Here is a 24,651-nt window from a genome sequence, read left to right as displayed (position 1 = left end):
AATATGGTGATACAGTGGTACTATGTGATGGCATCTTCAGCACATGGAGAGGACTCAGCTCCTGAGCCCCCTCCACACATGTCGACCCTAGCACAGACAAACATGTATGTCCAATTGTGCTAAAGGATTAGAGGGGTTGTCTAATCGGTTGACAGTTGAGACCGGTGGCGCGGTCAGACCGCTAATCTGAACTGGGCTGAAGTTGACCGAATCCAGCAATTTGGTTTTGCAAAGTTGTTTGCTTTTACAAAACATTTCCAATTTCACAAAGTTGAGACTACTACTTTAACAAAAATATAAATAAAAAAGATGGCTATCGAAAGGCGAATTGAAGAAAAAATTGCTTCCTCAAATAACTGTGGTGTTAAGAAGCTAATGTGCAGCAAAGTGTGCTTAGACAATTAGGAAGAACTTGGCTTTGAAACACAGAAAAACAATGGTCTACATAGGAAATATTACCCTACAGATGAATTTTTGCATATATGGTAGTCCTTAGTGGATGGATAGCAGGGGTGCACCCGAGCTCTAAAATGCCCACCCCTCTGCCACACAGTATTCAGCGGGACCATACATATCATGGGGTAAATTGGAGGGGCGACCTGGTACAGATTTACTATCAGGTCCCTGGAGCTTTGCGCTATGATTCTAAATCTCTTACAAAGTGAAGAAGAGCAGGATTGACTGTAAGCAACATTGTCAGCATGCAGGAAGAAGAACATTAAAAGTACATTAGTAGGAGCATAGTCCATTACATCTCTAATATCTCACAGCATTGGGAAAGATATTGCCATAGTAAAGATAATGAGATATAAGGGTATGACATGTATTTATATGAAGAGGCAGTCTCTGTGGGTTCCTTCCATATTTACAAGGATGAAAAGATGTTTAGGCTCATGAATTATTAACAATTACTGCAGATTTATTATATTAGAAAACAATAGCGTAAATCTAATATAGCAGAGCACGCAGAATAAAAATATACAACTGGACTGGAAAAATGCATCATATAATAGACATTTGTGTCACCCAACAAACAGAAAATAGGAAAAATAGAGAGCAAATAAATAACAACAACCATAATAATAACAAACATAATAATAACAATAATAATAAAAACTAACGGTAATTTCTATATTTAAAACAGGTACGCCTGCAAAATTTTGACAACCTGCAGATTTGCTAAATAAAATAAGATCATCAAAGACGACCTAAGTTTGGCTCCATAAAATGAGGGTGAGGAAGGAGCATGTTTCTGATGGAATTTCAATGATACTTTTGCTCATGGTCTGATACTAGGAGGTTCCTGCTGACGCGGTCTCAGAGCTTGTCTGACCACAGAGCTATTTAAAGAGGACATTTCACCAAATGTTTCAGGTTGAATTACGCAATGTAATTGTGGTTGCAAAGAGGAATTAAATGTTTATTTGTACTTTTTTTATTTATTTCGCTGCTCCATTGCTGAGAGATTAGCAATAAAAATATTGGCGCCTAATGAGTTAACTTTTGTTTAGTCCAAGTGGGTGTGATCAGATTGTTTACACTGACAGCATGCACTTCTTCTCCGCTTATGATGCTGTATGATGCCGACCCTCTGGGTAGCAAGATCACTAGATCCGTTTTTTGCCATATGTACAGTCATGGAGGAACGTGTTGGCACCCTTGAAATTGTTCCAGAAAATTAAGTATGTCTCCAAGAAAATTATTGCAATTACATATGTTTTGTTATACACATTTATTTAATTAACAATTTCAAGAGTGACACTTTTGGCCATGACTGTATGTGAATGGGTACATATTCTTAATGTAAGTTTTTTGTCTGTTGTGCCCATTAATTGTTAACCTGATTCTTTCAATGTACCTGTTCTATCTTACTACAGTATATACACTGCTAGGTTGCCAGCGTGTTGGAGATTGTCATCTTATAAGATTTCTGATTACATAAATAATACCTTTTTATATACAGTATGAAATCCTGTATTTTTTAGCTAAAAACTCTTTTTTCTTGTTTTTGTTTTCAATTCTTTCAGAGAAGCTAATGGTCAAAATTGAATTGGGAGAAATTGGAGAAGTACACGCCCCCAGTGAAAAGTGTCTGATATCACCCATTTGGACTACGCAAAAATGTATTAGGTGCCAAATAGTTTGATTGCCAATATCTCCGCAGCAGAGAGACAAAATATATAAAAAAAAAAAAGATTTTATTCAGCTTTGTAGCCACTCTTACATTGTACGTCCAGTTCAACATGAAAAATGTGGTGAAAGGTCCTCTTTAAAGTGTCAAATTAATTTCACTTATGATATTAAAGAAAACCTGTTTTGTCCGATTATGCTATTAACCTACATATATAGGTTTAATCTGCAGGTGACTAGTGTAATGGAGGTGCCTGGCTGCTATACTGAGAGTGCGGCACCCAGGAGAAAATTAACTTTATTTCTCCCAGGAGCCGCCGGCTTTCAGTCATGCCGGTGTGCCCAGAGAAATGACATTCACTGCTGAGAGCAAAGGAAGCGGCAGCAATAACCACACCCCGTCACTGACTGACAGCTGACTCTGTACTGATGCACTCTTGAGCCTGCTGGCAGTCACTCCTGGAGCGTGCTTACAGCCACTTCTCTCAGTGCTGTGAGCGGTGACTGCAATCGCTCTGGACACACCTGCATGACTGAAAGCCGGCGGCTCCCATGAGAAATAAAGTTCATTTTCTCCTGAGTGCCGCACTTTAAACACTGCTGCTGGGATCCTCCATAACACTATTAACCTGCAGAATAACCCTATATCTGCAGGTGAATAGCATTATCTGACCTGACAGGTTCCCTTTAATTACTTTTATCGACCTGTCAATGACCTGTAGCTGCACTGGAAGAATGCAACCAGGGGCGGAGGCACATTAGTTTTATTTAATTTATGGCCCCCTACCAGATCTTCTGACTATATTTGAAATATATACCTGGCTTCAATCATGGAGCCAAGATCTAATTTATACTGCCTCTGGTTTGGGCAGCATTAGTCAGCTGATAGGGTCACCTTAAAGGGAAAGTACAATCATTCATGTTTAATACCTCAGATATGTAGGTGAACTGCACTTTATTGTGAGTGATGCAGAAAATGCAGATAATAGGGGTGGTACCCTGCTATATTAAAGGGAATCTTACAGTAGGATCCACTCTCCTAAGTCATCTATATGGGCATGTAGATCATAGAAAGCTGAATAAAATGCTACCTTGATAGCTGCGATGTGTTATTCTAGAGAAATCTGCATTTTTCTTAATATGTAAATGAGCTGTTAAGATCTATGGGCCGGACATAGATCTGTATGAGAGACTGCCTCCAGAACTCATGTTACATGTAAGGGGATGTTACCAGTGTGAGACATGTAGATAAGTAAAATGGGCTGTCAGTCATTACATGTCTCACACTGGTAACGTCTTCTTTCATGTAAAATTATCTCTAGAGGCAGGTTCTCGGGGAGATCTATGTCCAGCCCATAGACCTTAACAGCTTTTAAAACAATGTAGATTTCTCTGGAATAAGGCATCAGATTGCAGATACCAAGGTATCATTTTATTCACCTTGTCTTAGAAAATATTAAGATCCATAACACATCTCCATCTCCACATCACCCCCATCCCCTCTCACAGAAAATTTGCAGCACTAGAAAGAACTTACAATCTACAAACCTCTTTTCGGAACAGTACCACATATTTAACATATGGGAAGAGAGTAAATTACATATGGCTGGGAAGTGACAAAACCAATTAAAGCTCCTTTTGAAGCCCAGACTTTCTTCAGTGCCCAAGTGACTGAATATCTATTGTGGGGAAACAGCCATAGAGTCTTGGATTTGAAAGGAAAGGAAGCGAATATCTAACACCTTAAGCGGTAAATATTGTTACCTCAGAGGAAACTGGATGTCTGCAACTAGTCGGTCCGGTGCTGATGTGAAGTTAGAAATATTGGGGTTTGTAGCGACCCAATATTTATGAGATATAGATTTTTCGACATCTACGGACATGACGAACTCACTCACTTTGCCGTGGGTTCACTAGAATCCCTCCAATTAAATAACCGCCTGGTGTGATGGTGTGAACTGGGTAATGTTTGTTCTCTGGGTAACGGTAAAATCATGATAAAACATATGACGGTAATATATCCTGCCTGTAAATATCATGGAAACTGGAAATATCATAATTTTCTGAAGCTGAAGCCACATCCCATGACCAGCCCTGTTGTGAGGGGACGTGTGTGGGTGTAACTCAGGTGCTGATAAAAGGACAAGGCGAATTTCGAACTGGGTTCCTGCAGAGAGATACATATCAATGAATGCATGATTCCCATGCCTTGGACATTTCCAATCGAAATGCTCTCCTTCGCTAGCTAAGCCATCTCTGTGACCAACGTAGTAAGTTTCTTTTGTTTATCCTTTTATTTTATGTAATTGTGTATGCTGCATTGTAGTGTCCATTTTGTAAAATCTTTTTTATATTTTATATTTTTTATAAACAGTGCTTTTCTTTCTGGATTAAATATAAAGTTTTATAGTTCTGTTCCTTTTGTTCTGTAAACCACAGTCCTGAAAGCCATATTCTACCAGAAACCAGGTCTGTAAAAAATGATAGGTGGTGGCAGTGAGTAGTTCTTGGGTTATCATGGAGTTAGCAGCCACCTTACCGGGGTATATATATATATTCCATGAGCTGGAATCGAAGGTATATATAAAATACGCTCAATGATAATTGGCCTATAAGTGGTAACAGCCACAACCTCATCCGTTAATCGTTGGTCAATTGTGTAGTTGTCCTGACAATTGGGGGCAACAGAGGGCTGTTTGTGACGAAAAGGTAACAGCGGGGTGGTTCAGCGTCACCCCCCAAGGCTGTGATTTTATGAGCTTTGTGCCCCCCTAGATATCTAACGAGGGTTGATCCTACTGACAGATTCCATTGCCATGGGAGAGAGACTTTTTATAAAAAAAACTGGCTACTGAGGCTCATCCTTGACGACTACTGCCCTTGGAGGAAACAGGTGAAGCATGTAGACCTGAATACGTGAGGTCCTTGCCCAATTTTCTTAGTTCTATGCAGCACACATGAACATATATTATATGCATTGCGTAATTTTATACATAAGATGACATCATTTATCCTATCAAGCAAAAAAACAAACAAACGATATTGCACATCTCAAACCAAACTTATTCCTTGCCATAGGGCACAGTTGAATGAAATCACTGACTTTGTGGAACTTCCCAGATTTTCCAGCTTCTGTGGAAATCAGTGATGCCAACTGTACAGTATAAAGAAAGATGGACGTAACTAGCCATGGCATGGCTTCTTATATCACATGGGTAAATGGCCACACAAACAAGAATAAACAGTGAAAGACAAGGATTAATCGAGAATCAAGAGGAACCGTAAGATACTTACAGTTCAATAAGAGAATCCAAATCACTGAAGATGTCCCTTGGCAGAGTCTTAATCTGGTTATTGGCCAAGGATCTAGAAAAAGACACAAGTAATTGAGCATGAGTCTCCACCGCCGAAATGAATGCACAGCGACAAAGTGAACAAATCTGACCAGAATACAAAACAGATCCCCGGACTCACAGATGGGTCAGGTCACGGAGGCCTCGGAACGCTTGTCTGGAAATAGTCTCAATTTTATTTCCTTCAATAAACCTAAGAAGAAAAACAATATTATGGAGCAGGTATTATATGTATACGTCTCATCGGGAATATCAGTCATAGGCCATGTTTACACGTTACATCAGTATTTGTAGGTCACAATCAGGAGTGGAAGCATCAGAGGAAAAGTATAATAGAAACACGTCACCACTTCTGGATTTATCACCCACTCCTGGTTTTGGATTACAAATAGTGAGGTAAATTACTGACCAAATACTGCTAGTGTGACCATATATACACAAAAATTGCTCAAAATAATGTAATATACATCCTTCCTACATAGGTGGAGGAAGTACCGACCAAACGTAATGTCTCACATGCAGTGTGACCATATAATAAACATTGATCACTACTACGGTACTGATATATAAAAAACAATTTTATTAAGACAATATTTAAAATTCAATTATAAACAAATACAGTAAACAACATGTAAAAAAAGGGTGTTGAATCCACAAAAAGGGACCTAGCTGCCATAGGCTAACTCTAAATCACTGGGGTTGAACTAGCATCAATCCATAAAAAGGACCCATATCAAAATACCACCCAGATATGTCTATGAATAGCTATGTGAGGACTATATAGGCAATGTACAGATGGTCCTTACTATAATGTGATCCCCTAGTAGGAGAACCTAACAGCCATAAAGCTCACAAAAATATGGCCTAACGCCAAAAGACATGAACTAGTGGGAAAAATGGGAAAATACCTTGAGTGCGTCCCGTGTGAGAGCCTCGGCGTCCCTCTGCCCCGACGCGCGTTTCGCGTTCGCTTCTTCTGGAGGCTTTCTAGGAAAGTTCCCACGATCTATGAACAGCCAACAGAGGGCGCCTCACCGCAAATGAAGCTAAATATAGCTCATTGATCTATATTTAGACTCATTCCCCGGGGTTTTGCAGCGAGGAGTAGCATTGCATTAGCAAAGCTCCTGGCTGCAAAATGTTTTAACCCCTTCAGAAGGATTTACATCGTTGGACTTTACAGATCTGTGGAAGGTAAGTATATTGTTGGTTTATTATTTTTTTTTGTCACAGAACGAGGGTCTTCACTGAGTGGATTGGGCGTTAAATAAAAAATTACAACAACCTTTGTTTTTATTTCATTAAAATAATTTTTAATAATGTGTGTGTGTATTTTTTTTAACCCTTTCTTTCAATTGGATTAATAATGGATAGGTGTCATAATTGACGCCTCTCCATTATTAATTAGGCTTAATGTCACCTTACAATAGCAAGGTGGCATTAACCCTTCATTACCCCATATCCCACCGCTACACGGGAATGGGAAGAGAGTGGCCAAGTGCCAGAATAGGCGCATCTTCCAGATGTGCCTTTTCTGGGGTGGCTGGGGGCAGGTATTTTTAGCCAGGGGGGGGCCAATAACCATGGACCCTCTCCAGGCTATTAATATCTGCCCTCAGTCACTGGCTTTACTACTCTGGCGGAGAAAATTGTGCGGGAGCCCACGCCAATTTTTTCCGCCATTTAACCCTTAAATATAATAGCTAGAACGCCCAAATTTTGCATATACACACTACTAACATTAGTAGTGTGGAATCTGCAAAAAAAATGGTGATATGAGATGGTTTACTGTATGTAAACCAGGTCTCATATCATGTCGGGTTTGTGAAGGAGAAAGCAAAAGCCGGTAATTGAATTACCAGCTTTAAAGCTATCTCGCGCTGCATTAAATATAAATATATATATATAGGTGTCTCCCTGACATATATATATGTATATGTACCTATTCTATGTGTATATATCTACTCTAATCTAACCTGTCACTGTGATTTTACTGTACTCTGCGCTGAATTACCGGCTTTTCAAAGGAGACCCGTGCGTAAAAATCGGACAGCAATACGGATGTCATACGGATGTTGCGATAAAATAATCGCGTGACACTCGCATGGCACTCGCATGGCACTCGCAGACGTTACATCAGTTTTTTCGGTCCGTAAATCGGACCGTTTTTTTCTCACACAAGTGGAAAGGGGCCCTTAGTCTGATAACATCTGGTTTGAATTTGCGGCAATAAACTTTGCATAGCAAAATTAGAAAATCAAAATTAAAAAAGTAAACTGAATTTCTCTCCCTACTGGGCAGATAAGAACAGAAAGAAGTATGTGTTTAGAATCAGTTCTCAAGTTTCTCTCAACTGAGATGCAGGACGTTTGGTGAAGTTTTGGTTCAGTGTTCAGTTTAGGACCCCGCATTGGGATTGCCTACCCAAAAGTAAGAAAAATACAGTACAAAGACTCACTTTATAACATTTTAAAGGGACTCTGCCACCAGGTTTATGCTGCCCCATCAGAGTGTAAACAGGAACACATGGGCTACTTGCACAGTGAACAAGTCTGTATGATCATGTTCACACACCACCAAGAAACCTGAAGACACAAAAGAGAATAGTAAAACCAAAAACACTCAGTTTGAAAAAATGTTGCAGTAATCCGCAAGTGCTAGTAAAAGATGTAAAAAACAGGGTATTTGGTTGATACGTTTTTTGCAAAAAATGTATACTAAGCTGCTCTACCAAAAAACGTATCAACCAAATACCCTGTTATTTACATCTTTTACTAGCACTTGCGGATTACTGCAACATTTTTTCAAACTGAGTGTTTTTGGTTTTACTATTCTCTTTTGTGTCTTCAGGTTTCTTGGTGGTGTGTGAACATGATCATACAGACTTGTTCACTGTGCAAGTAGCCCATGTGTTCCTGTTTCCATGATTGTTCTCTTGTGTCTACAAGACTGGGGAGTTCCACCACTCCTCTTGGGCTATCTGCACAAAAGCTGTTCTACCCTGTATGCACACATGGATTTTTCCTCTCTGAACCCTGTTCACACAGGTAATATACAGATGATCAGGTTTTTAAATACATCAGATAGGGATTGCATACATTAGTTAGGACTGCTCTGATAAGGGTATACCGTGAAGATTGGTAGAGCAGCTTAGTATACATTTTTTGCAAAAAACGTATCAACCAAATACCCTGTTTTTTACATCTTTTACTAGCACTTGCGGATTACTGCAACATTTTTTCAAACTGAGTGTTTTTGGTTTTACTATTCTCTTTTGTGTCTTCAGGTTTCTTGGTGGTGTGTGAACATGATCATACAGACTTGTTCACTGTGCAAGTAGCCCATGTGTTCCTGTTTCCATAATTGTTCTCTTGTGTCTACAAGACTGGGGAGTTCCACCACTCCTCTTGGGCTATCTGCACAAAAGCTGTTCTACCCTGTATGCACACATGGATTTTTCCTCTCTGAACCCTGTTCACACAGGTTATATACAGATGATCAGGTTTTTAAATACATCAGATAGGGATTGCATACATTAGTTAGGACTGCTCTGATAAGGGTATACCGTGAAGATTGGTAGAGCAGCTTAGTATACATTTTTTGCAAAAAACGTATCAACCAAATACCCTGTTTTTTACATCTTTTACTAGCACTTGCGGATTACTGCAACATTTTTTCAAACTGAGTGTTTTTGGTTTTACTATTCTCTTTTGTGTCTTCAACCCATCAGAGTGTAGCATAAGATAGGGGCAGAGACCCCGATTACAGTGATGTGTCACTTATCAAGCTGCTTGCTGTCATTTTGATAAAATCACTGTTTTATCTGCAGCAGATCTAGCAGCTCTCTAAATGCTGAGCTCTGTGTAACCCCGCCCCCACCACTCATTGGCTGCTTTCTGCCAATGTACAGTTTACTCAGAAATATGCTAATCAGTGATGGGGTGGGTTCATACAGAGTTCATTAATATGCTTAACTACCTGGCAGCAGGTTTACTAGTCCTCTAGTGATATTCACCTGCTGATTAATCAGTGATTTTATTAAAAGAAAAGTAAGCAGCCTAGTAAGTGACACGTCGCTGAAATCAGGGTCTCTACCCCTACATTATGCTGCTCCTAGGTTAGGTGGCAAAAAAATGGTGACAGATTAAAAAGGAGCTGGAAACACAAAAAAAATTGTATAAAAAATACAATCTAATTGTAAATAACTTTTTTTAAGTGCTAATTCACATTAGGCTGTATCTAGCAGGTCCTACACAGACTCTGAATAAGGCAGCTCTCTCCCTCTCCCTCAGGAGAAAGTCACAGCATAGTTAAAGAATGAATCCTTTCATGATTTTCTCATATTAAATAAAAAAGGGCATGTCCTCCAAACTATTTTCAGTTTTTCTCGTTATTTACTTGGTTACGTGTCAAAAAAGCAAAGCATTTACTATGCGCTTGACTAAAAAGATCTACACTTGAGTATTATCATCATCTCCATGTCAATATTCCTTGTTTCTAAGTGTTCGCTCACACTGGCGTATAACACGGCCGGGTGCTAGCCGATGTTTTATTAGTTAGCGCTCAGCCCAATGTTATTTTATGGGCAGTGAGAAAACAATCGCAGCATGCTGTGAGTGGCTCTGATATTCGGACCACGTGCACCCATACAAGTCTATGGGTGCGTGTAAGATATTGGACTGCACTCGGATGTCATCCAAGTGTTGCCTGATGTATGCCTCACAGAGACAATGGAGAAGATGGAGAGATTAAGTTTCCATCTTCTCCATACCTGTGCTGTGAATCTCTCATGCGAGAGGTTCGGATCATATGAAGATTAAACTTGGCTCAAACTCAAGGGTCGTTAGGATAATCAGCCCGAATCTCTCGCATGATGAAATATACTACAGTGTGAGCGAACCCTAAAACTGAGTAGTAGGGTTCCATGGAGCTCCCACATGTCATGTAGGTAAGGCTTAATTTCATGAGGTAGGGCTTAATTTCAGGTATAAAAAAATATATTGTACTTCAAATAAAAATTAAATGAACACAAAAAGGACTTTGCAGCTTCTTTACAAACCCTTAGAGGACCAAGAAACCGAAGAGTCCCATAGTATTAAACTGAAACCAATGCGATTGAATAAACTTAAGGTCCTCCAAGGATTAAGTAGGTCATAAATTCACATGAATACTTGTTCATACAATTGCACATGCCAAAAGATGAAGAAGAACAGAATCAAAAAAATGACATTAAATGGAGCACTTACAGGTATTCAAGGTGAAAGAGACCAGCAAAGGCATCGTCTCGAATGACAGTAAATGAGTTAGAATTCAGCAAGCTGAAAATGAAGACAGCAGGTTAGAAGAAGCGAACCAGACTTTATGGGGCTCAGAATTAGTCGAGCAGAATTTATTGACTGCTCTTGCAAAGCTCTGAGAAGTGCAATATTCTGCCTTTTCTCTGCTGAGTCAACCTGCGCTGGCTTCAGGAGGACTCATGCTCTTAGCTAAAAATCTTCATCGCCTCGCCCTCCCCGTACAGCAGGGCACTCTGCATTTTAAATGTGATCTTAAGAAAACCTTCAGGAGTGCTTTACAAAAACTGGAAATTAAGTATCGCTGAGCTCTTATCTATATAATGGCATGAAAAGATGGAATTCATTCATCTTTATTAAGACCGGCTGCAGACGAGCGTATGAAAATTCATCCAGAAAACTGGGACGATTTTCATCCATATCGTCACCGCGTCCGTTTTTTACGTCCGTGTGCGATCCGTTTTCATACATCTAAAATGTACATGGTCAAATACAGTTTCCTAGGTTAATAAATGAAATGTGTCTATGAAAACTGGGTGCTGCACCGATTTTTTTTGCGCATCCATAGACTTAAGCGGGCAAGTCCTATCCGCGACTCGGCAGAGAATATTGCACGCTGCAAGTCCTTTCCATGGACAATCTGAAAAAACTGCACGTCAGAAAAACCTGTCATGTGGACAGCCCTACTGAGCTACTTTAGTCAGTGTCCGATTCTTTCTCAGACAGCACCCGTCTGCATTATACCCTCGTCTGAACCCTAATTAGCATTTACGCCACAACTGTATTAGCTATTGAGAGGGTGAGGCTGGGGTCACACGGACATAGAAATACTGGTCCAATTTTCATCCAGAAAAGTGAGACGATTTTTTTCTCACTTGTCATCCGTGTGCCATCCGTTTTCAGCAGTTATTAAACATTTACAGGAACATTTGGTTTCCTATGGGATGGTATACTGATGGTCAGTATGATATCCAATTTTTTTTTCTCGCACTCATCTGATTTTGGAGTGAATTCAAAATATGCTGCAATTTTTCCTCACGCAAAATACAGCTGAGAAAAAAAATGCTGATCTGCACTGCCTCTCTCACGGGGATACCGCGACAGAATGGGGTCAGACGATCGCAGCATCTGGTGTCGCATACACCTGTGGTAATTAGAACAGCAGTGTTGGCTTTCTTTGCTTTGACGCTGCAAGGGTTAAACTCCTTGGTTGAACTCCTGTAGTTCTCTGGGGTGGTATCGGCTGTTCTGAGTTCATTCTGCCTAGTTTGGTGTTTGAGTAGTTCGTGTTTGGAGTAGGCATTCGGAGAGTTGTTCAGGCGATTTCGGCGTGGAGCTGGATTGCGTGCTTATCCTCATCCTCTCCTATTTGGTTTCTCCTTCCTTTCCCTCCTCTGTGTTCCACTCTGTTGTTGTCTGAGAAGATTTCTATGATTGTAGTTTTCTTTTCATCCCTGTGTGTCTGTCTGGTTAGTGTAATCCTATACACTTCAGTCTCACACCTCCCTGGGTGGGTGAGGGAACAGATAAGTGCTAAGATAAGAGTATAGCAAGGCACGTGACCCCGGTGTCTCCACCTTCAGGAGTAAGGGATAGACTAGGGCGCCCCCTAGTTCGAGGGATCAGGTAAGCACCCACAGTCCTTAGTCACTGCGTGACAGCCTCATTGAATAACATTAGTCTGAGTGCAATCCTTATTTTTATCAGATTACACTCGGCCGATTTTTACGCTAATGTGAATGAGCACTTAAAGTCTACCTCCAGTGATAGCTTCACAGTGCTTGCAGTTCTCCATGTGCAGTGCTATTGTGATGCCTTTCACATGAAAGCAAAATAAGATATGGCATAGATTTCCTTCGTTATTATTCACTAACACAAAGCTGTTCTTATTCCTTCCATGTTACAAATATAATGGAGCTGCAGCCCCATCGCAGACGCTGGATCTACAGTACAAGCCTAATAGATGACATTAGAGGGCTTGTGTTGTGCACACTGCTGTAAAAATCGGACGAGTGCTATCCGTTATTTTGATGGATAGATCTCGTCCCCATGTTATTCTATGGGGCTGTGCATTAATCCAATTTTTTCCTTTGCCCACGTAGGTCGCAGGAAAAAAATTGCAGCTTGGATCGCACTCAGCCATTCATGTCTTTGCATCTGTGGAAAAAAATTGGCCCACACTCGGATGGCAGTCTGAATTTCACGGATTGCCAGAATGGAGAAGATGGAGAAAAAGGTATTTTTATTTTCCACATTCAAGAAAATCGTATCCCACTCTGATTCGACTCTGATCAAACTCTAATCAGAGTGTGATTAGCATAATTGGACTGATTGAAAGAAACACAGTCCTGTGACCCCAGCCTAAAATGTGACACCTCTACTCTCCTCCTCCCGAACACTAGAGAGTGAGAGACCGCCTGCTTAAAGAGGACCCGGCACCAGATCATAACTAACCAATTTAATGTCTCTAATTTTATTGTTGCTGCTCTGAGTATTTTTTTTTCTATTTTACTGTCACCATTACAGTGCAAGTAACCACTGCAGCCAAGCAACTGGTAGAGCGGTTAAGCCCAGTGATTGACTGCAGCGGTCGCAAAGCAGTCATTAGCCTGACAACAAAGATCTGACTAGAGGTTTGCCTTAGGCCGGGCTCACACATGCGAGAAATTCGTCCGAGTCTCGCATGTTAATACCCGGCATTACCGCCGTCACTCAGGAGCGGTGCGTGCGTCCGCAAATCAATACATGGAGCCGCACGCTCCGCTCCTGAGTGACGGCGGCAATGCCATGCCGGGTATTAACATGCGAGACTCGGCCGTATTTCTCGCATGTGTGATCCCAGCCTAACACTGGGTCCCAGTGACCTATTATTGAGTCCCAGTACTAGTAATGCAGCACTGAACATGGGAAGGGCAACAAAAGCGTATTTTATTATTTTTCAATGGGGCAAGCTAAGGTAGAAAAAACTATTGATGAAAACTCCCTTTAAATCAGTGTCTGTGCTGCTGCTCTGATAGAATGACTATTAATTAGTACATTTTTTAACAGTTTATACGGTAGTTTCCAAGTTTTATAATTGTGGTTCTCTGTTTTGGTAAAATATTCTTTTTATTTTATCTGTGTATTTCTCGTTTTTTATTTAGCCATGTGTTTTTCTCGTAGAGGAATTAGAGGGCTGCAATAATTTAGGTTTCCTCCTACTTTGCCTAGTATTAAAAGAAAGTGTGTCGGCTACAAGTGAAGTAAGGCCGGGATCACACATGCGAGAAACACGTCCGTGTCTCGCATGTGAAACCCAAGCTCTGGCACCGGCACTCCATGGCGGAGCGTGCGGCCGCATAGCAACACATGGAGCCGCACGCTCCGCTCCCAAGTGCCGGCGCCAGAGCTTGGGTTTCACATGCGAGACACGGACGTGTTTCTCGCATGTGTGATCCCGGCCTAAATGTCTAAACAGCATAGAACACTCCGAAAAGCTTTCTTAGTCATCAATGCAGGCATGAATCAACATCAAGTTATGGTGTTGCTCCTGATGACTTGCTGCACCCCATTTTCCTAAATTAGAAGGTGCAGTCATCTCAGAGAGAACTTTGGGTGGCCGCACCTCTATTCAGATGGAGTCTGCTCCTTGTGTAGAGCATGCAGCATTAATAAAGTCAAATCTTTTATATATAGGGCGTGTAGTGGTCATGTGGTTCCCAAAATAGGCACTGGCATTTGAGTGCATAAAGGTTATCAAAATAAAATATGGATAAAAGCAAACAAAAAGGATAATAATAACAGCAATAATAATTATACAAAAAAAGCGAAAATCAGTACATGCAAAGTTATAGCAGTTTTAAAAATGCATGAGAAATAAAAATCAGGCATACATTTCATAAGCAAAACACATTTTATAGAATAGGTCAGGTAGCCTTTTAAACTGTAAGAAAAATTGCATTATTATTTTATTTTTTAGTTACTTTTCCACCAGCTCATTTTTACAGCTTTAATATGCACAATTTATTCTACACCGTTAAACATAAAGGGGTTTTCCCGCAAACGAAACTTGATTTTAATCAATAGATCTTGGAATAATAATTTTAACAATTGGATGTGTTTAAATAAAATGTTCCTGTGCTGAAATATTGCCCCTGCTGTGTACCGTGTAATGGCCGTGTCTGACTGTTCAGGACCATGGTCTGATCATACCACATCTCCTGAGCAGGGGAGGAAGCAGAGTATACAGACAGGACAGCAGGGGATCACAAATGATTCTTTCTTTGAAGTAAAACATTGTTTAAAAGCAGGCAGGGAAATATTTTACCTCACAGAAAGAATCAGCTGTGATCCCCTGCCGTGCTATCTGTATCCTCTCTTCCTCCTCCCCTGCCCAGTAATTGTGTTGTGTTAGAACACAAGAGAGACAAAACGAGAAAGCACCTTGCAAGAAACTAGACACAAATTGAACTAGCAAATAGGTCAGTCGAGGAGTGATGGGGGGAGCAGCCTAATAAACCACCTCCTGTTTGGGGATATGCCAGAGAACTTCACCGCTGCAGAACATGATAGGGTCAGATTTCTGAAGAGAGTGGTCGCGCCTCTCTATAGCCAGGTGGAGATTACCAGCAGCAGGATGATGCAGTAGTGTTGGAAATGTTATAAAAGGCAGCTCAGCGAGACAGCTCATGACTGAGGAGAGCAGGAAAGATATATATCTTGGTACCGTGTTAGCCAGTAGATAGAAAAATATTTAGAATTGAGAGTCCTCAGTGGTTGATACCTTTTAATGGATAACTGAAAAGATGGTAACAAATTGCAAGCTTTCGAGACTACACAGGCCTCTTCATCAGGCAAAGACTAAAAGAAATTCTGGAGAATCACATACTGTATTTATCAGAGCAGTGAACGCTGTGAGTATGGTGGCGCTAACCACCCGTGCTCCTCCTGTTCCTCCCTGCACAAAGATGGAGGTAGCGGTCCTGCTGCTGGGTTGTTGCCCTCCCATGGCCCCCTCCACGTCTCCTGGTGTACTGGCCTGTCTCCTGGTAGCACCTCCAGCCTCTGGACACTATACTGACAGACAGCAAACTTTCTTGCCACAGCTTGCATTGATGTGCCATCCTGGATGAGCTGCACTACTTGAGCCACTTGTGTGGGTTGTAGAGTCATCAACGTGACACCTTACTGCATTGTATATGTTTTCTGCATTAAAACTTATTAGCAATTGTACTATTTGTGTTCTACGGCTTGGCTGCATCCAAATACACTACAAGCTGATTAGTTCTGTTGGGCTAAATCCATCAAACGTCTTCATGACAACTTAGTCTCTTGCTCCTTTCTCTCCTCTTCTGAATTGATCTAAGCTGAACTCTGATTTAATTTGAGAGCTTAGATGGGTGCTCAGGGTAGGAGAGAGAGGGACTAGAGACCTAACTGACAGGGAGACATCTAACAGATTTAACAGACAAGGATTAGGCACTTTGCAGTGCATTGTAATGCATGCAAGCTGCAGAAGACAATTAGTACAACATTTTTATTGAAAGCATTTAAAGTTTATTTTAAATCATTTAAAGTTCATTAGGGATCACAAGAAGAGACAGAAGGATTTGCACAAATCTAGATCCACCGAAGATATGTAGCTAGTTCTCCAAGATGTTTGGAATAATCCTTCTGTAGACTTCCTTCAAAAATTGTGTGCAAGCTTACCTAGAGGAATAGATGCTGTCATGAAGTCAAAGGATGGGCAGTTGGACACACCAAATATTGATGTGATTTACATTTCTCTTTTCTTCATTCACTTCGCTGTTTTGTTAACTAATAAAAATCAACTATTAACATTTATTTTTTTTAAGCATTCTCACTTTGCAGAACTTTTTCCACACCTGCCCAAAACTTTTGCCCAATACTGTACAATATATAAGCCATAGTTTACCGTACTTACTTTTTTTACTTTAAACATAAAATCTCCTCAATTACAGTAGATATACAACATAGTGAATGGCAAAATCAGTCTTGTCAACCTGGAGAGAGATGGACTGACATTTTCTCCAGTGGATTACTGACAGTACTGTATATTGAGAAAAAAGTCTTCCCCCGCAATTACTTTATTTCACAGTTTTAAGAACCTCTTTGAAAATGTACATACTTATGAGAGAATATTATTAGTGGCTAGTTTTATACAATTCACTTTAATAAGATTTCTGGCTTAACGCCTTGAAGAGTACAATATATATAAGAAATAGCTGAGAATATAAAAAATTGTAATCCGCTCGCCCTCAATTCGCTATAAATCCCAGCTATGTACTTTGTATGAAGAATGCATTTGGAGCACGCGTCCATTTTCCAAGCGTTGATTTAGCTTTGATTAATGAGGTCTAATACAGAGCTTTTCTACTTTTCTGCGAGGAGGTGTATTAAATGTTAACTGCTGATTTCTGTAAATGCCAAGTCTGAAAAAGCGTCTAATGTATATTAACAATGTGAAAAACACCATTAGGAGGGCGGAATTAGGGTTGTAAAGGTTCCAAAGAAATAATTACAGCAAAAATACCATTCTTTACAGGAGATATTTATTTTAGATCTACCGTTTAGGATTAATAATAGATGAACTCTGTAGGTTATTGGGAAATGGCTGTGTCCCTCATATCTCATATATTTACAGCCAAGCAATTTACTGCATTTACACTGACACATTCATGTAAAATCACAGTATTATATTATATTTCCGACCTGGGGAGAACATAACATATAAGTAGGTTATGCTTCTAACCTTTAAGAGTCTGTCAGCAGAGGCGCTCTGTGCCTCCTTGGGGTGGCCGAACAGTCCAGCGCTCCTTCCCACCTATTTGTTTTCCATCTATCTCCACTAGCGATGCACGAATGCTCACGGGTAAGGTGTTATCTGCTCGAGTGCTAACAGAGTGTCTTCGGCATGCTCGAATGATATTTTCTTGTTTCTGCGGCTGCCTTTCTCACGGCGGTTCGACAGCCACAACACAGGCAGGGATTGGCTAACAAACGGGAAATCACCGCATGTGTTGTGACTGTCTAACCGCCGTGAGACATGCAGCTGCGGGGACTTGAACATAGTATTCGAGCACACCAAAGACACTCTGTTAGCCCTCGAGCATGTGCGGATAGCGCCTTATCACAACACGATCGCTCATCACTAGGGAAGGCGCACTGAACTTTTTGGCCACACTTATGTTTCTGTGGTGACAGACTCCCTTAGGCTAGGTTCTCATTTCGTTTTCGGGTGAGCGCTAATGGACCGCGTCCGTTAGTGCTCCCATTGCCAGCAATGTTAAAGCGCATTGCTAGCGCATGCCATTTTAGGCACGCGCTAGCGATGTGCCGTTCATTTGTGGCGCGCCTCGGACGCTGCTTGCAGCGTCCGAGGCGCGCCCGAGGTCCTTCCCCGCTCTCGCAGATCGGGGATCTGTGCTAGCGGGGACGTTTAATGCGACCCCTAAAAAGACATCGCGTTAGCGCAATCCGCTAGCGCTTAGCGCTAAACGGATTGCCCTAACGCAATGTGAACCTAGCCTTAAAAATATGCCATTTTTAATTACGGTAATCAAAATTGGTTCACAATAATAAGCTGATACGTTAATTAATTTTTGTAGGGGTTGGAGCTCAGTTTTTCTATCACACGGTTCCAAAACCCTTGCTAAGCAGTTTTTGAAACTCTAATGTCTCCTTTCACAGCAGCTGGAGATGGGGCCCTATTCTAGGGATCTGAGAAGTAGGACAATCAACTATCAGGGATTATTAAATTTTTCGAGATTATAAATTTGTGTCTACCTGTAACTTTCACTAGAGAGCACACTGTATACAGAATTATGATTAATTTCATTGGAAGTAGCTTCAGCCTGCAAGAACCGAGTCATCTCAAGGGGTCAGGATATGCAGTAACTGATTGTAGATGTCAGATACCTGGAGCGTAACGGAATAAAAAGGAGGTGGCTTGTTAAGTATTTCCTCTATGGAAATGTCTCATCAAAGAAGGATACCAAGGAGCTCACATGCTTCTAGCCCACGGGCCTTCTGTTCATCCCGTCTGCATCTTTTTCTTTTTAAAGCACTTTTTTTTTTACAGTTTTAAAATCTGGGTCCATAATGCTTTGCAATAGTACAACCTGCATTTTAAGGTGGGTGGGTAAGGGACATTCTGTAATTAAATAGTCATGAATCAGTGCAAATGTTTGACATTGGAGATTATATATATATATATATACCGTATATATACTGTACTCTGTTGGTCAACCTCTTTAAATGGTTTGTCCACTATCAGACAACCCCTCCTCAATCCCTATGTTGCCCCACGTACAATAATAACACTTATACTCACCTTTGGAGCCAGTGCTGTTCTATTGGGATGGCACTGGCTCTTCCGGAGCTCTTGTCACTTTGCGCTGGCTTCACTCTCCCCACCTTCATATGAAAGAGGAAGTAAGAAAGCAGCCTCCATGTCTGATTCCTCCAAAGGTGGGAAGAGTGAAGCCAACACGGATTGGCTGCAGAGATCATGTGACACAACAATGTGACATAAGCCCCTGGAGAGCTAGTGCCAATACCCCCAAAACGGCACTGGCACCAGAGGTGAGTATAAATGTTATTAATTTGCTCGAGGCAAACACAGTGATTGAGAAGAGGTTGTCTGACTAGTGCGCAACCCTTTTAAAGGGTAAAAAACTCCATCCACATTAGACTAACGCCAGCCGTCAAAATCGGCATTTTTCAACAAAAGCCTAAAGTGTATGGGGACCCATAACAGATGATTTTTGGGGCAGACAAAGATCTAGCATGTCCAATTCGGACTGCAGATTCATTTGTTATATCTCTGAACTAATCTCCCGATATCTTCCCTCACGTAATCTCCGGTCCTCCCAAGACCTCCTTCTCACCTCCACACTTATTCGCTCCTCACTCAACTGCCTCCAAGACTTCTCCCGAATATCCCCCATCCTCTGGAATTCTTTGCCCCAACACGTCCGACTATCAACCTCATGCGGATCCTTCAGACAGAACCTGAAAACCCATCTCTCCAGGAAAGCTTACAGCCTGCACTGACCCCGCTGCCTCCTCACCAATACCGGAGCTACCGCCTCACCAACACCGGAGCGCCTGCAACCCTCAACCTACTGCCTCCTTCCCCATAATTCTGTAGAATGTAAGCCCGCTAGGGCAGGGTCCTCGCCCCTCTGTATCAGTCTGTCTTTGTTAGTTTGCTTACTGTAAGTGATATCTGTAACTATATGTATGTAACCCCTTCTCATGCACAGCACCATGGAATCAATGGTGCTATATAAATAAATAATAATAATAATTTGTTCTTGAAGAGATAAGCAGCCGCAAGAAATGTCTGGCAGTGACTCCTCGCTGAAATCACAGGAGGGAGCGCTCCTGCGTATGGGACAGTTGGATGAGATATCTGCCAGCCCAATGCTCGGACAAATAATGGTTATCTAAAGTATATGGCGGGCTTTAGTTTCATCAATAAGGTTGAATCTAAATTAATAGTGAATTGGTAAATGAACAAATGACTAAATACAATGCATTCTAGAAAATGACCATCTGCAGTCCTTCCAGAGGAGGTCAGCCATGTGCAGATCTCTGTGTGCCACCCTGGGATTGCATCACACAACCCCATAATGGAACAGTCCTGTCATTAGCAGTCTCCATGTTGTCATGTTTTCTGCCTCCAACAGCTACATTTCATTGAAATATCACTGTGCTGCAAAAGTAATCATTGCAACTATCATAAAGAGCCATACGGTACCAATGCCTATTGTTAGACAGAAGCAGATAATTGTGAGACAACCCTTTAATGGGGTTGTTTTTTGTGGGACGAGTTGTACTTTTGAATGACACCAGTGTGCAATTCCACAATTTTTTTATTTTTTTATCACCATTTTCACTAAATGCTAAAACTGATCTGCCATTATGATTTCCCAGGTCATTACGAGTTTGTTTATTTAAGTGGTGAAAAGAAATGCAAAGTTTGTAAAAAAAAAAAAAAAAAACAAAATGTTGCCATTTTCCGAGATTTGTAGCGTCTCCATTTTTCAGGATCTGGGTCTGGGTGAGGGCTTATTTTTTGCACCGAGCTAACGTTTTTATTGACATAATTTTGGGATAGATGCAATCTTTTGATCGCCCCTTATTCCATTTTATTGCAATGGTACAACGGCCAAAATCATCGGCCATGGCTGGAAACCCTGATCTGCCCCAGCCACCGATCTCCTCCCCAGTCCTCCGTCCTGTCCTGTACACTGCTCCGCTTCCCTCCGTCCTCCTGTCCGCTCCCCCGTCCTCCTGTCCGCCCCCCCTGTGCTCCGATCCACCCCCCATGCTCCGATACCACCCCCTCATACTTACCAAACCTCCCGGTGTCCATCTTGTCCATGGGCGCCGCCATCTTCCAAAATGGCTGGCGTATGCGCAGTGCACCCGCCGAATCTGCCTGCCGGCAGATTCATTCCAGGTACATTTTGATCACTGTGATAAAACCTATCACAGTGATAAAAAAAAAAAAGTAAATAAACCACCCCTTTATCACCCCCATAGGTAGGGACAATAATAAAATAAAGAAAATGTATTTATTTTTATTTTTCCACTAGGGTTAGGGTTAGGGCTAGGGTTAGGGTTAGGGTTAGAATTAGGGTTAGAACTAGAGTTAGGGATAGAATTAGGTTATGTGCACACGGTGCGGATTTGGCTGCGGATCCGCAGCGGATTAGCTGCTGCAGATTCGTAGCAGTTTTCCATCAGGTTTACAGTATCATGTAACCCTATGTAAAGCCAAATCCGCTGTGCCCATGGTGTGGAAAATACAGCGCAGAAATGCTGCATTGTATTTTCCGCACCGTGTCAATTCTTTGTGCGGATTCCACAGCGTTTTACACCTGTTCCTCAATAAGAATCTGTAGGTGAAATCCGCACAAAAAACACTGGAAATCCGAGGTAAATCCGCAGGTAAAACGCAGTGCCTTTTACCTGTGGATATTTAAAAAATGGTGCGGAAAAATCTCACACAAATCCGCAACATGGGCACATAGCCTTAGGGTTAGGGTTGGAATTAGGGTTAGGGTTGGAATTAGGGCTAAGGTTGGAAATAGGGTTAAGATTAGACTTGTGGTTAGGGTTATGGTTAGGGTTAGGGGTGTGTTGGGGTTAGGGTTGTGGTTAGGGTTGGGATTAGGGTTAGGGTTGGGATAAGGGTTAGGATTAGGGTTAGGGTTGGGATTAGGGTTAGAGGTGTATTGGGGTTAGGGTTGGGGTTAGGGGTGTGTTGGAGTTAGGGTTGTGATTAGGGTCATGGCTAGAGTTGGGATTAGGGTTAGGGGTGTGTTGAAGTTAGTGTTGGAGTTAGAATTGAGGGGTTTCCACTGTTTAGACACATTAGGGGTCTCCAAACGCAACATGGCGCCACCATTGATTCCAGCCCATCTTGCATTCAAAAAGTCAAATGGTGCTCCCTCCCTTCCAAGCCCTGACGTGCGCCCAAACAGTGGTTTACCCCCACATATGGGGTATCAGCATACTCAGGACAAACTAGGCAACAACTATTGGGGTCCAAATTCTCCTGTTACCCTTGTGAAAATAAAAAATTGTTTGCTAAAAGATAATTTTTGAGGAAAGAAAAATGATTTTTTATTTTCACGGCTCTGCGTTATAAACTTCTGTGAAGCACTTGGGGGTTCAAAGTGCTCACCACAATCTAGATAAGTTCCTTGGGGGGTCCTTCCCTTCCGAGCCCTGCCATGTGCCCAAACAGTGGTTTACCCCCACATGTGAGGTATCAGTGTACTCAGGAGAAATTGCCCAATAAATTTTAGGATCCATCTTATCCTGTTGCCCATGTGGAAATGAACAAATTGAGGCTAAAAGAATTTTTTTGTGAAAAAAAAGTACTTTTTCATTTTTACGAAACAATTTGTGAAGCACCTGGGGGTTCAAAGTGCTCACTATGCATCTAGATAAGTTCCTTGGGGGGGTCTAGTTTCTAAAATGGGGTCACTTGTGGGGGATCTCCATTGTATAGGCACACAGGGGCTCTCCAAATGCGACATCGTGTCCGCTAACGATTGGAGCTAATTTTTCATTCAAAAGTCAAATGGCACTGCTTTCCTGCCGATGCTTGTCTTGCCGTGTGCAAAAACAGTGGTTTGTGAGCACATGTGAGGTATCAGTGTACTCAGGAGAAATTGCCCAACACATTTTAAGATCCATTTTATCCTGTTGCCCATGTGAAAATGAAAAAATTGAGGCTAAAAAGAATTTTTTTGTGAAAAAAAAGTACTTTTTTATTTTTACGGATCAATTTGTGAAGCACCTGGAGGTTCAAAGTGCTCACTAGATAAGTACTAGATAAATACATCTAGATAAGTGTTATGATAAGGTAATTCAGTACCACAATGGACATAGAAGCCAGAGCACATACAGTGACCTGACAATAACCCAAAAACATAGTACGAGCTCTGAGACGTGGAAACTCTGCTGACCGCAATCCCTAATCCTCTCCAACCACACTAGAGGCAGCCGTGGATTGCGCCTAACGCTCCCTATGCAACTCGGCACAGCCTGAGAAACTAGCTAGCCTGAAGATAGAAAATAAGCCTACCTTGCCTCAGAGAAATACCCCAAAGGAAAAGGCAGCCCCCACATATAATGACTGTGAGTTAAGATGAAAAGACAAACGTAGAGATGAAATAGATTTAGCAAAGTGAGGCCCGACTTTCTGAACAGAGCGAGGATAGAAAAGGTAACTTTGCGGTCAACACAAAACCCTACAAACAACCACGCAAAGGGGGCAAAAAGACCCTCCGTACCGAACTAACGGCACGGAGGTACACCCTCTGCGTCCCAGAGCTTCCAGCAAGACAGAAAAAACAAATAAGCAAGCTGGATAGAAAAAAACAGCAAACAAAATAACAAAAGCGGAACTTAGCTATGCAGAGCAACAGGCCACAGGAACGATCCAGGAGGAAGCAAGTCCTATACTAGAACATTGACTGGAGGCCAGGATCAAAGCACTAGGTGGAGTTAAATAGAGCAGCACCTAACGGCTTCACCACATCACCTGAGGAAGGAAACTCAGAAGCCGCAGTACCACTCTCCTCCACCAACGGAAGCTCACAGAGAGAATCAGCCGAAGTACCACTTGTGACCACAGGAGGGAGCTCTGCCACAGAATTCACAACAGATAAGCTCCTTTGGGGGTCTAGTTTCCAAAATGGGGTCACTTGTGGGGGAGCTCCAATGTTTAGACACACAGGGGCTCTCCAAACGCGACATGGTGTCCGCTAACGATTGGAGCCAATTTTTCATTGAAAAAGTCAAATGGCGCTCCTTCCCTTCCGAGCCCTATCGTGTGCCCAAATAGTGGTTCCCCCGACATAAGGGGTATCGGCGTACTCAGGACAAATTGTGCAATAACTTTTGGGGTCCAGTTTCTCCTTTTATCCTTGGGAAAATGAAAAAAATTGTTGCGAAAAGATCATTTTTGTGACTAAAAAGTTAAATGTTCATTTTTTCCTTCCATGTTGCTTCTGTTGCTGTGAAGCACCTGAAGGGTTAATAAACTTCTTGAATGTGGTTTTGAGCACCTTCAAGGGTGAAGTTTTTAGAATGGTGTCACTTTTGGGTATTTTCAGCCATATAGACCCCTCAAACTGACTTCAAATGTGAGGTGGTCTCTAAAAAAAAGGTTTTGTAAATTTTGTTGCAAAAATGAGAAATCGCTGGTCAAATCTTAACCTTTATAACTTCCTAGAAAAAAAATTTTGTTTCCAAAATTGTGCTGATTTAAAGTAGACGTGTGGGTAATGTTATTTATTAACTATTTTGTGTCACACAACTGTCTCGTTTAACAGAATAAAATTTCATAA

General features: G+C 41.5%; 1 protein-coding gene across 2 annotated transcripts in view; it reads right to left on the bottom strand.

Annotated features, from left to right (window-relative positions):
* Positions 1-24,651, bottom strand: part of LGI2 (leucine rich repeat LGI family member 2) — a 47,748-nt gene that overhangs the window by 12,213 nt on the left and 10,884 nt on the right. The window contains exons 3-5 of one of the 2 annotated variants that reach the window (XM_069744652.1): positions 10,730-10,801; positions 5,605-5,676; positions 5,425-5,496 (exon numbers count right to left, since the gene is read on the bottom strand). In XM_069744652.1, the coding sequence (XP_069600753.1) occupies positions 5,425-5,496; positions 5,605-5,676; positions 10,730-10,801 (216 nt within the window). The remainder of the gene's footprint in view (positions 1-5,424; positions 5,497-5,604; positions 5,677-10,729; positions 10,802-24,651) is intronic. The other variant, XM_069744653.1, reaches the window with a different exon arrangement.

This window comes from Ranitomeya imitator, chromosome 1 (assembly GCF_032444005.1).
Source record: "Ranitomeya imitator isolate aRanImi1 chromosome 1, aRanImi1.pri, whole genome shotgun sequence".
NCBI classification, from domain to species: domain Eukaryota; kingdom Metazoa; phylum Chordata; class Amphibia; order Anura; family Dendrobatidae; genus Ranitomeya; species Ranitomeya imitator.
The sequence above is the reverse complement of the archived record's forward strand: the minus strand, read 5'-3'. Positions and strand labels throughout refer to the sequence as shown.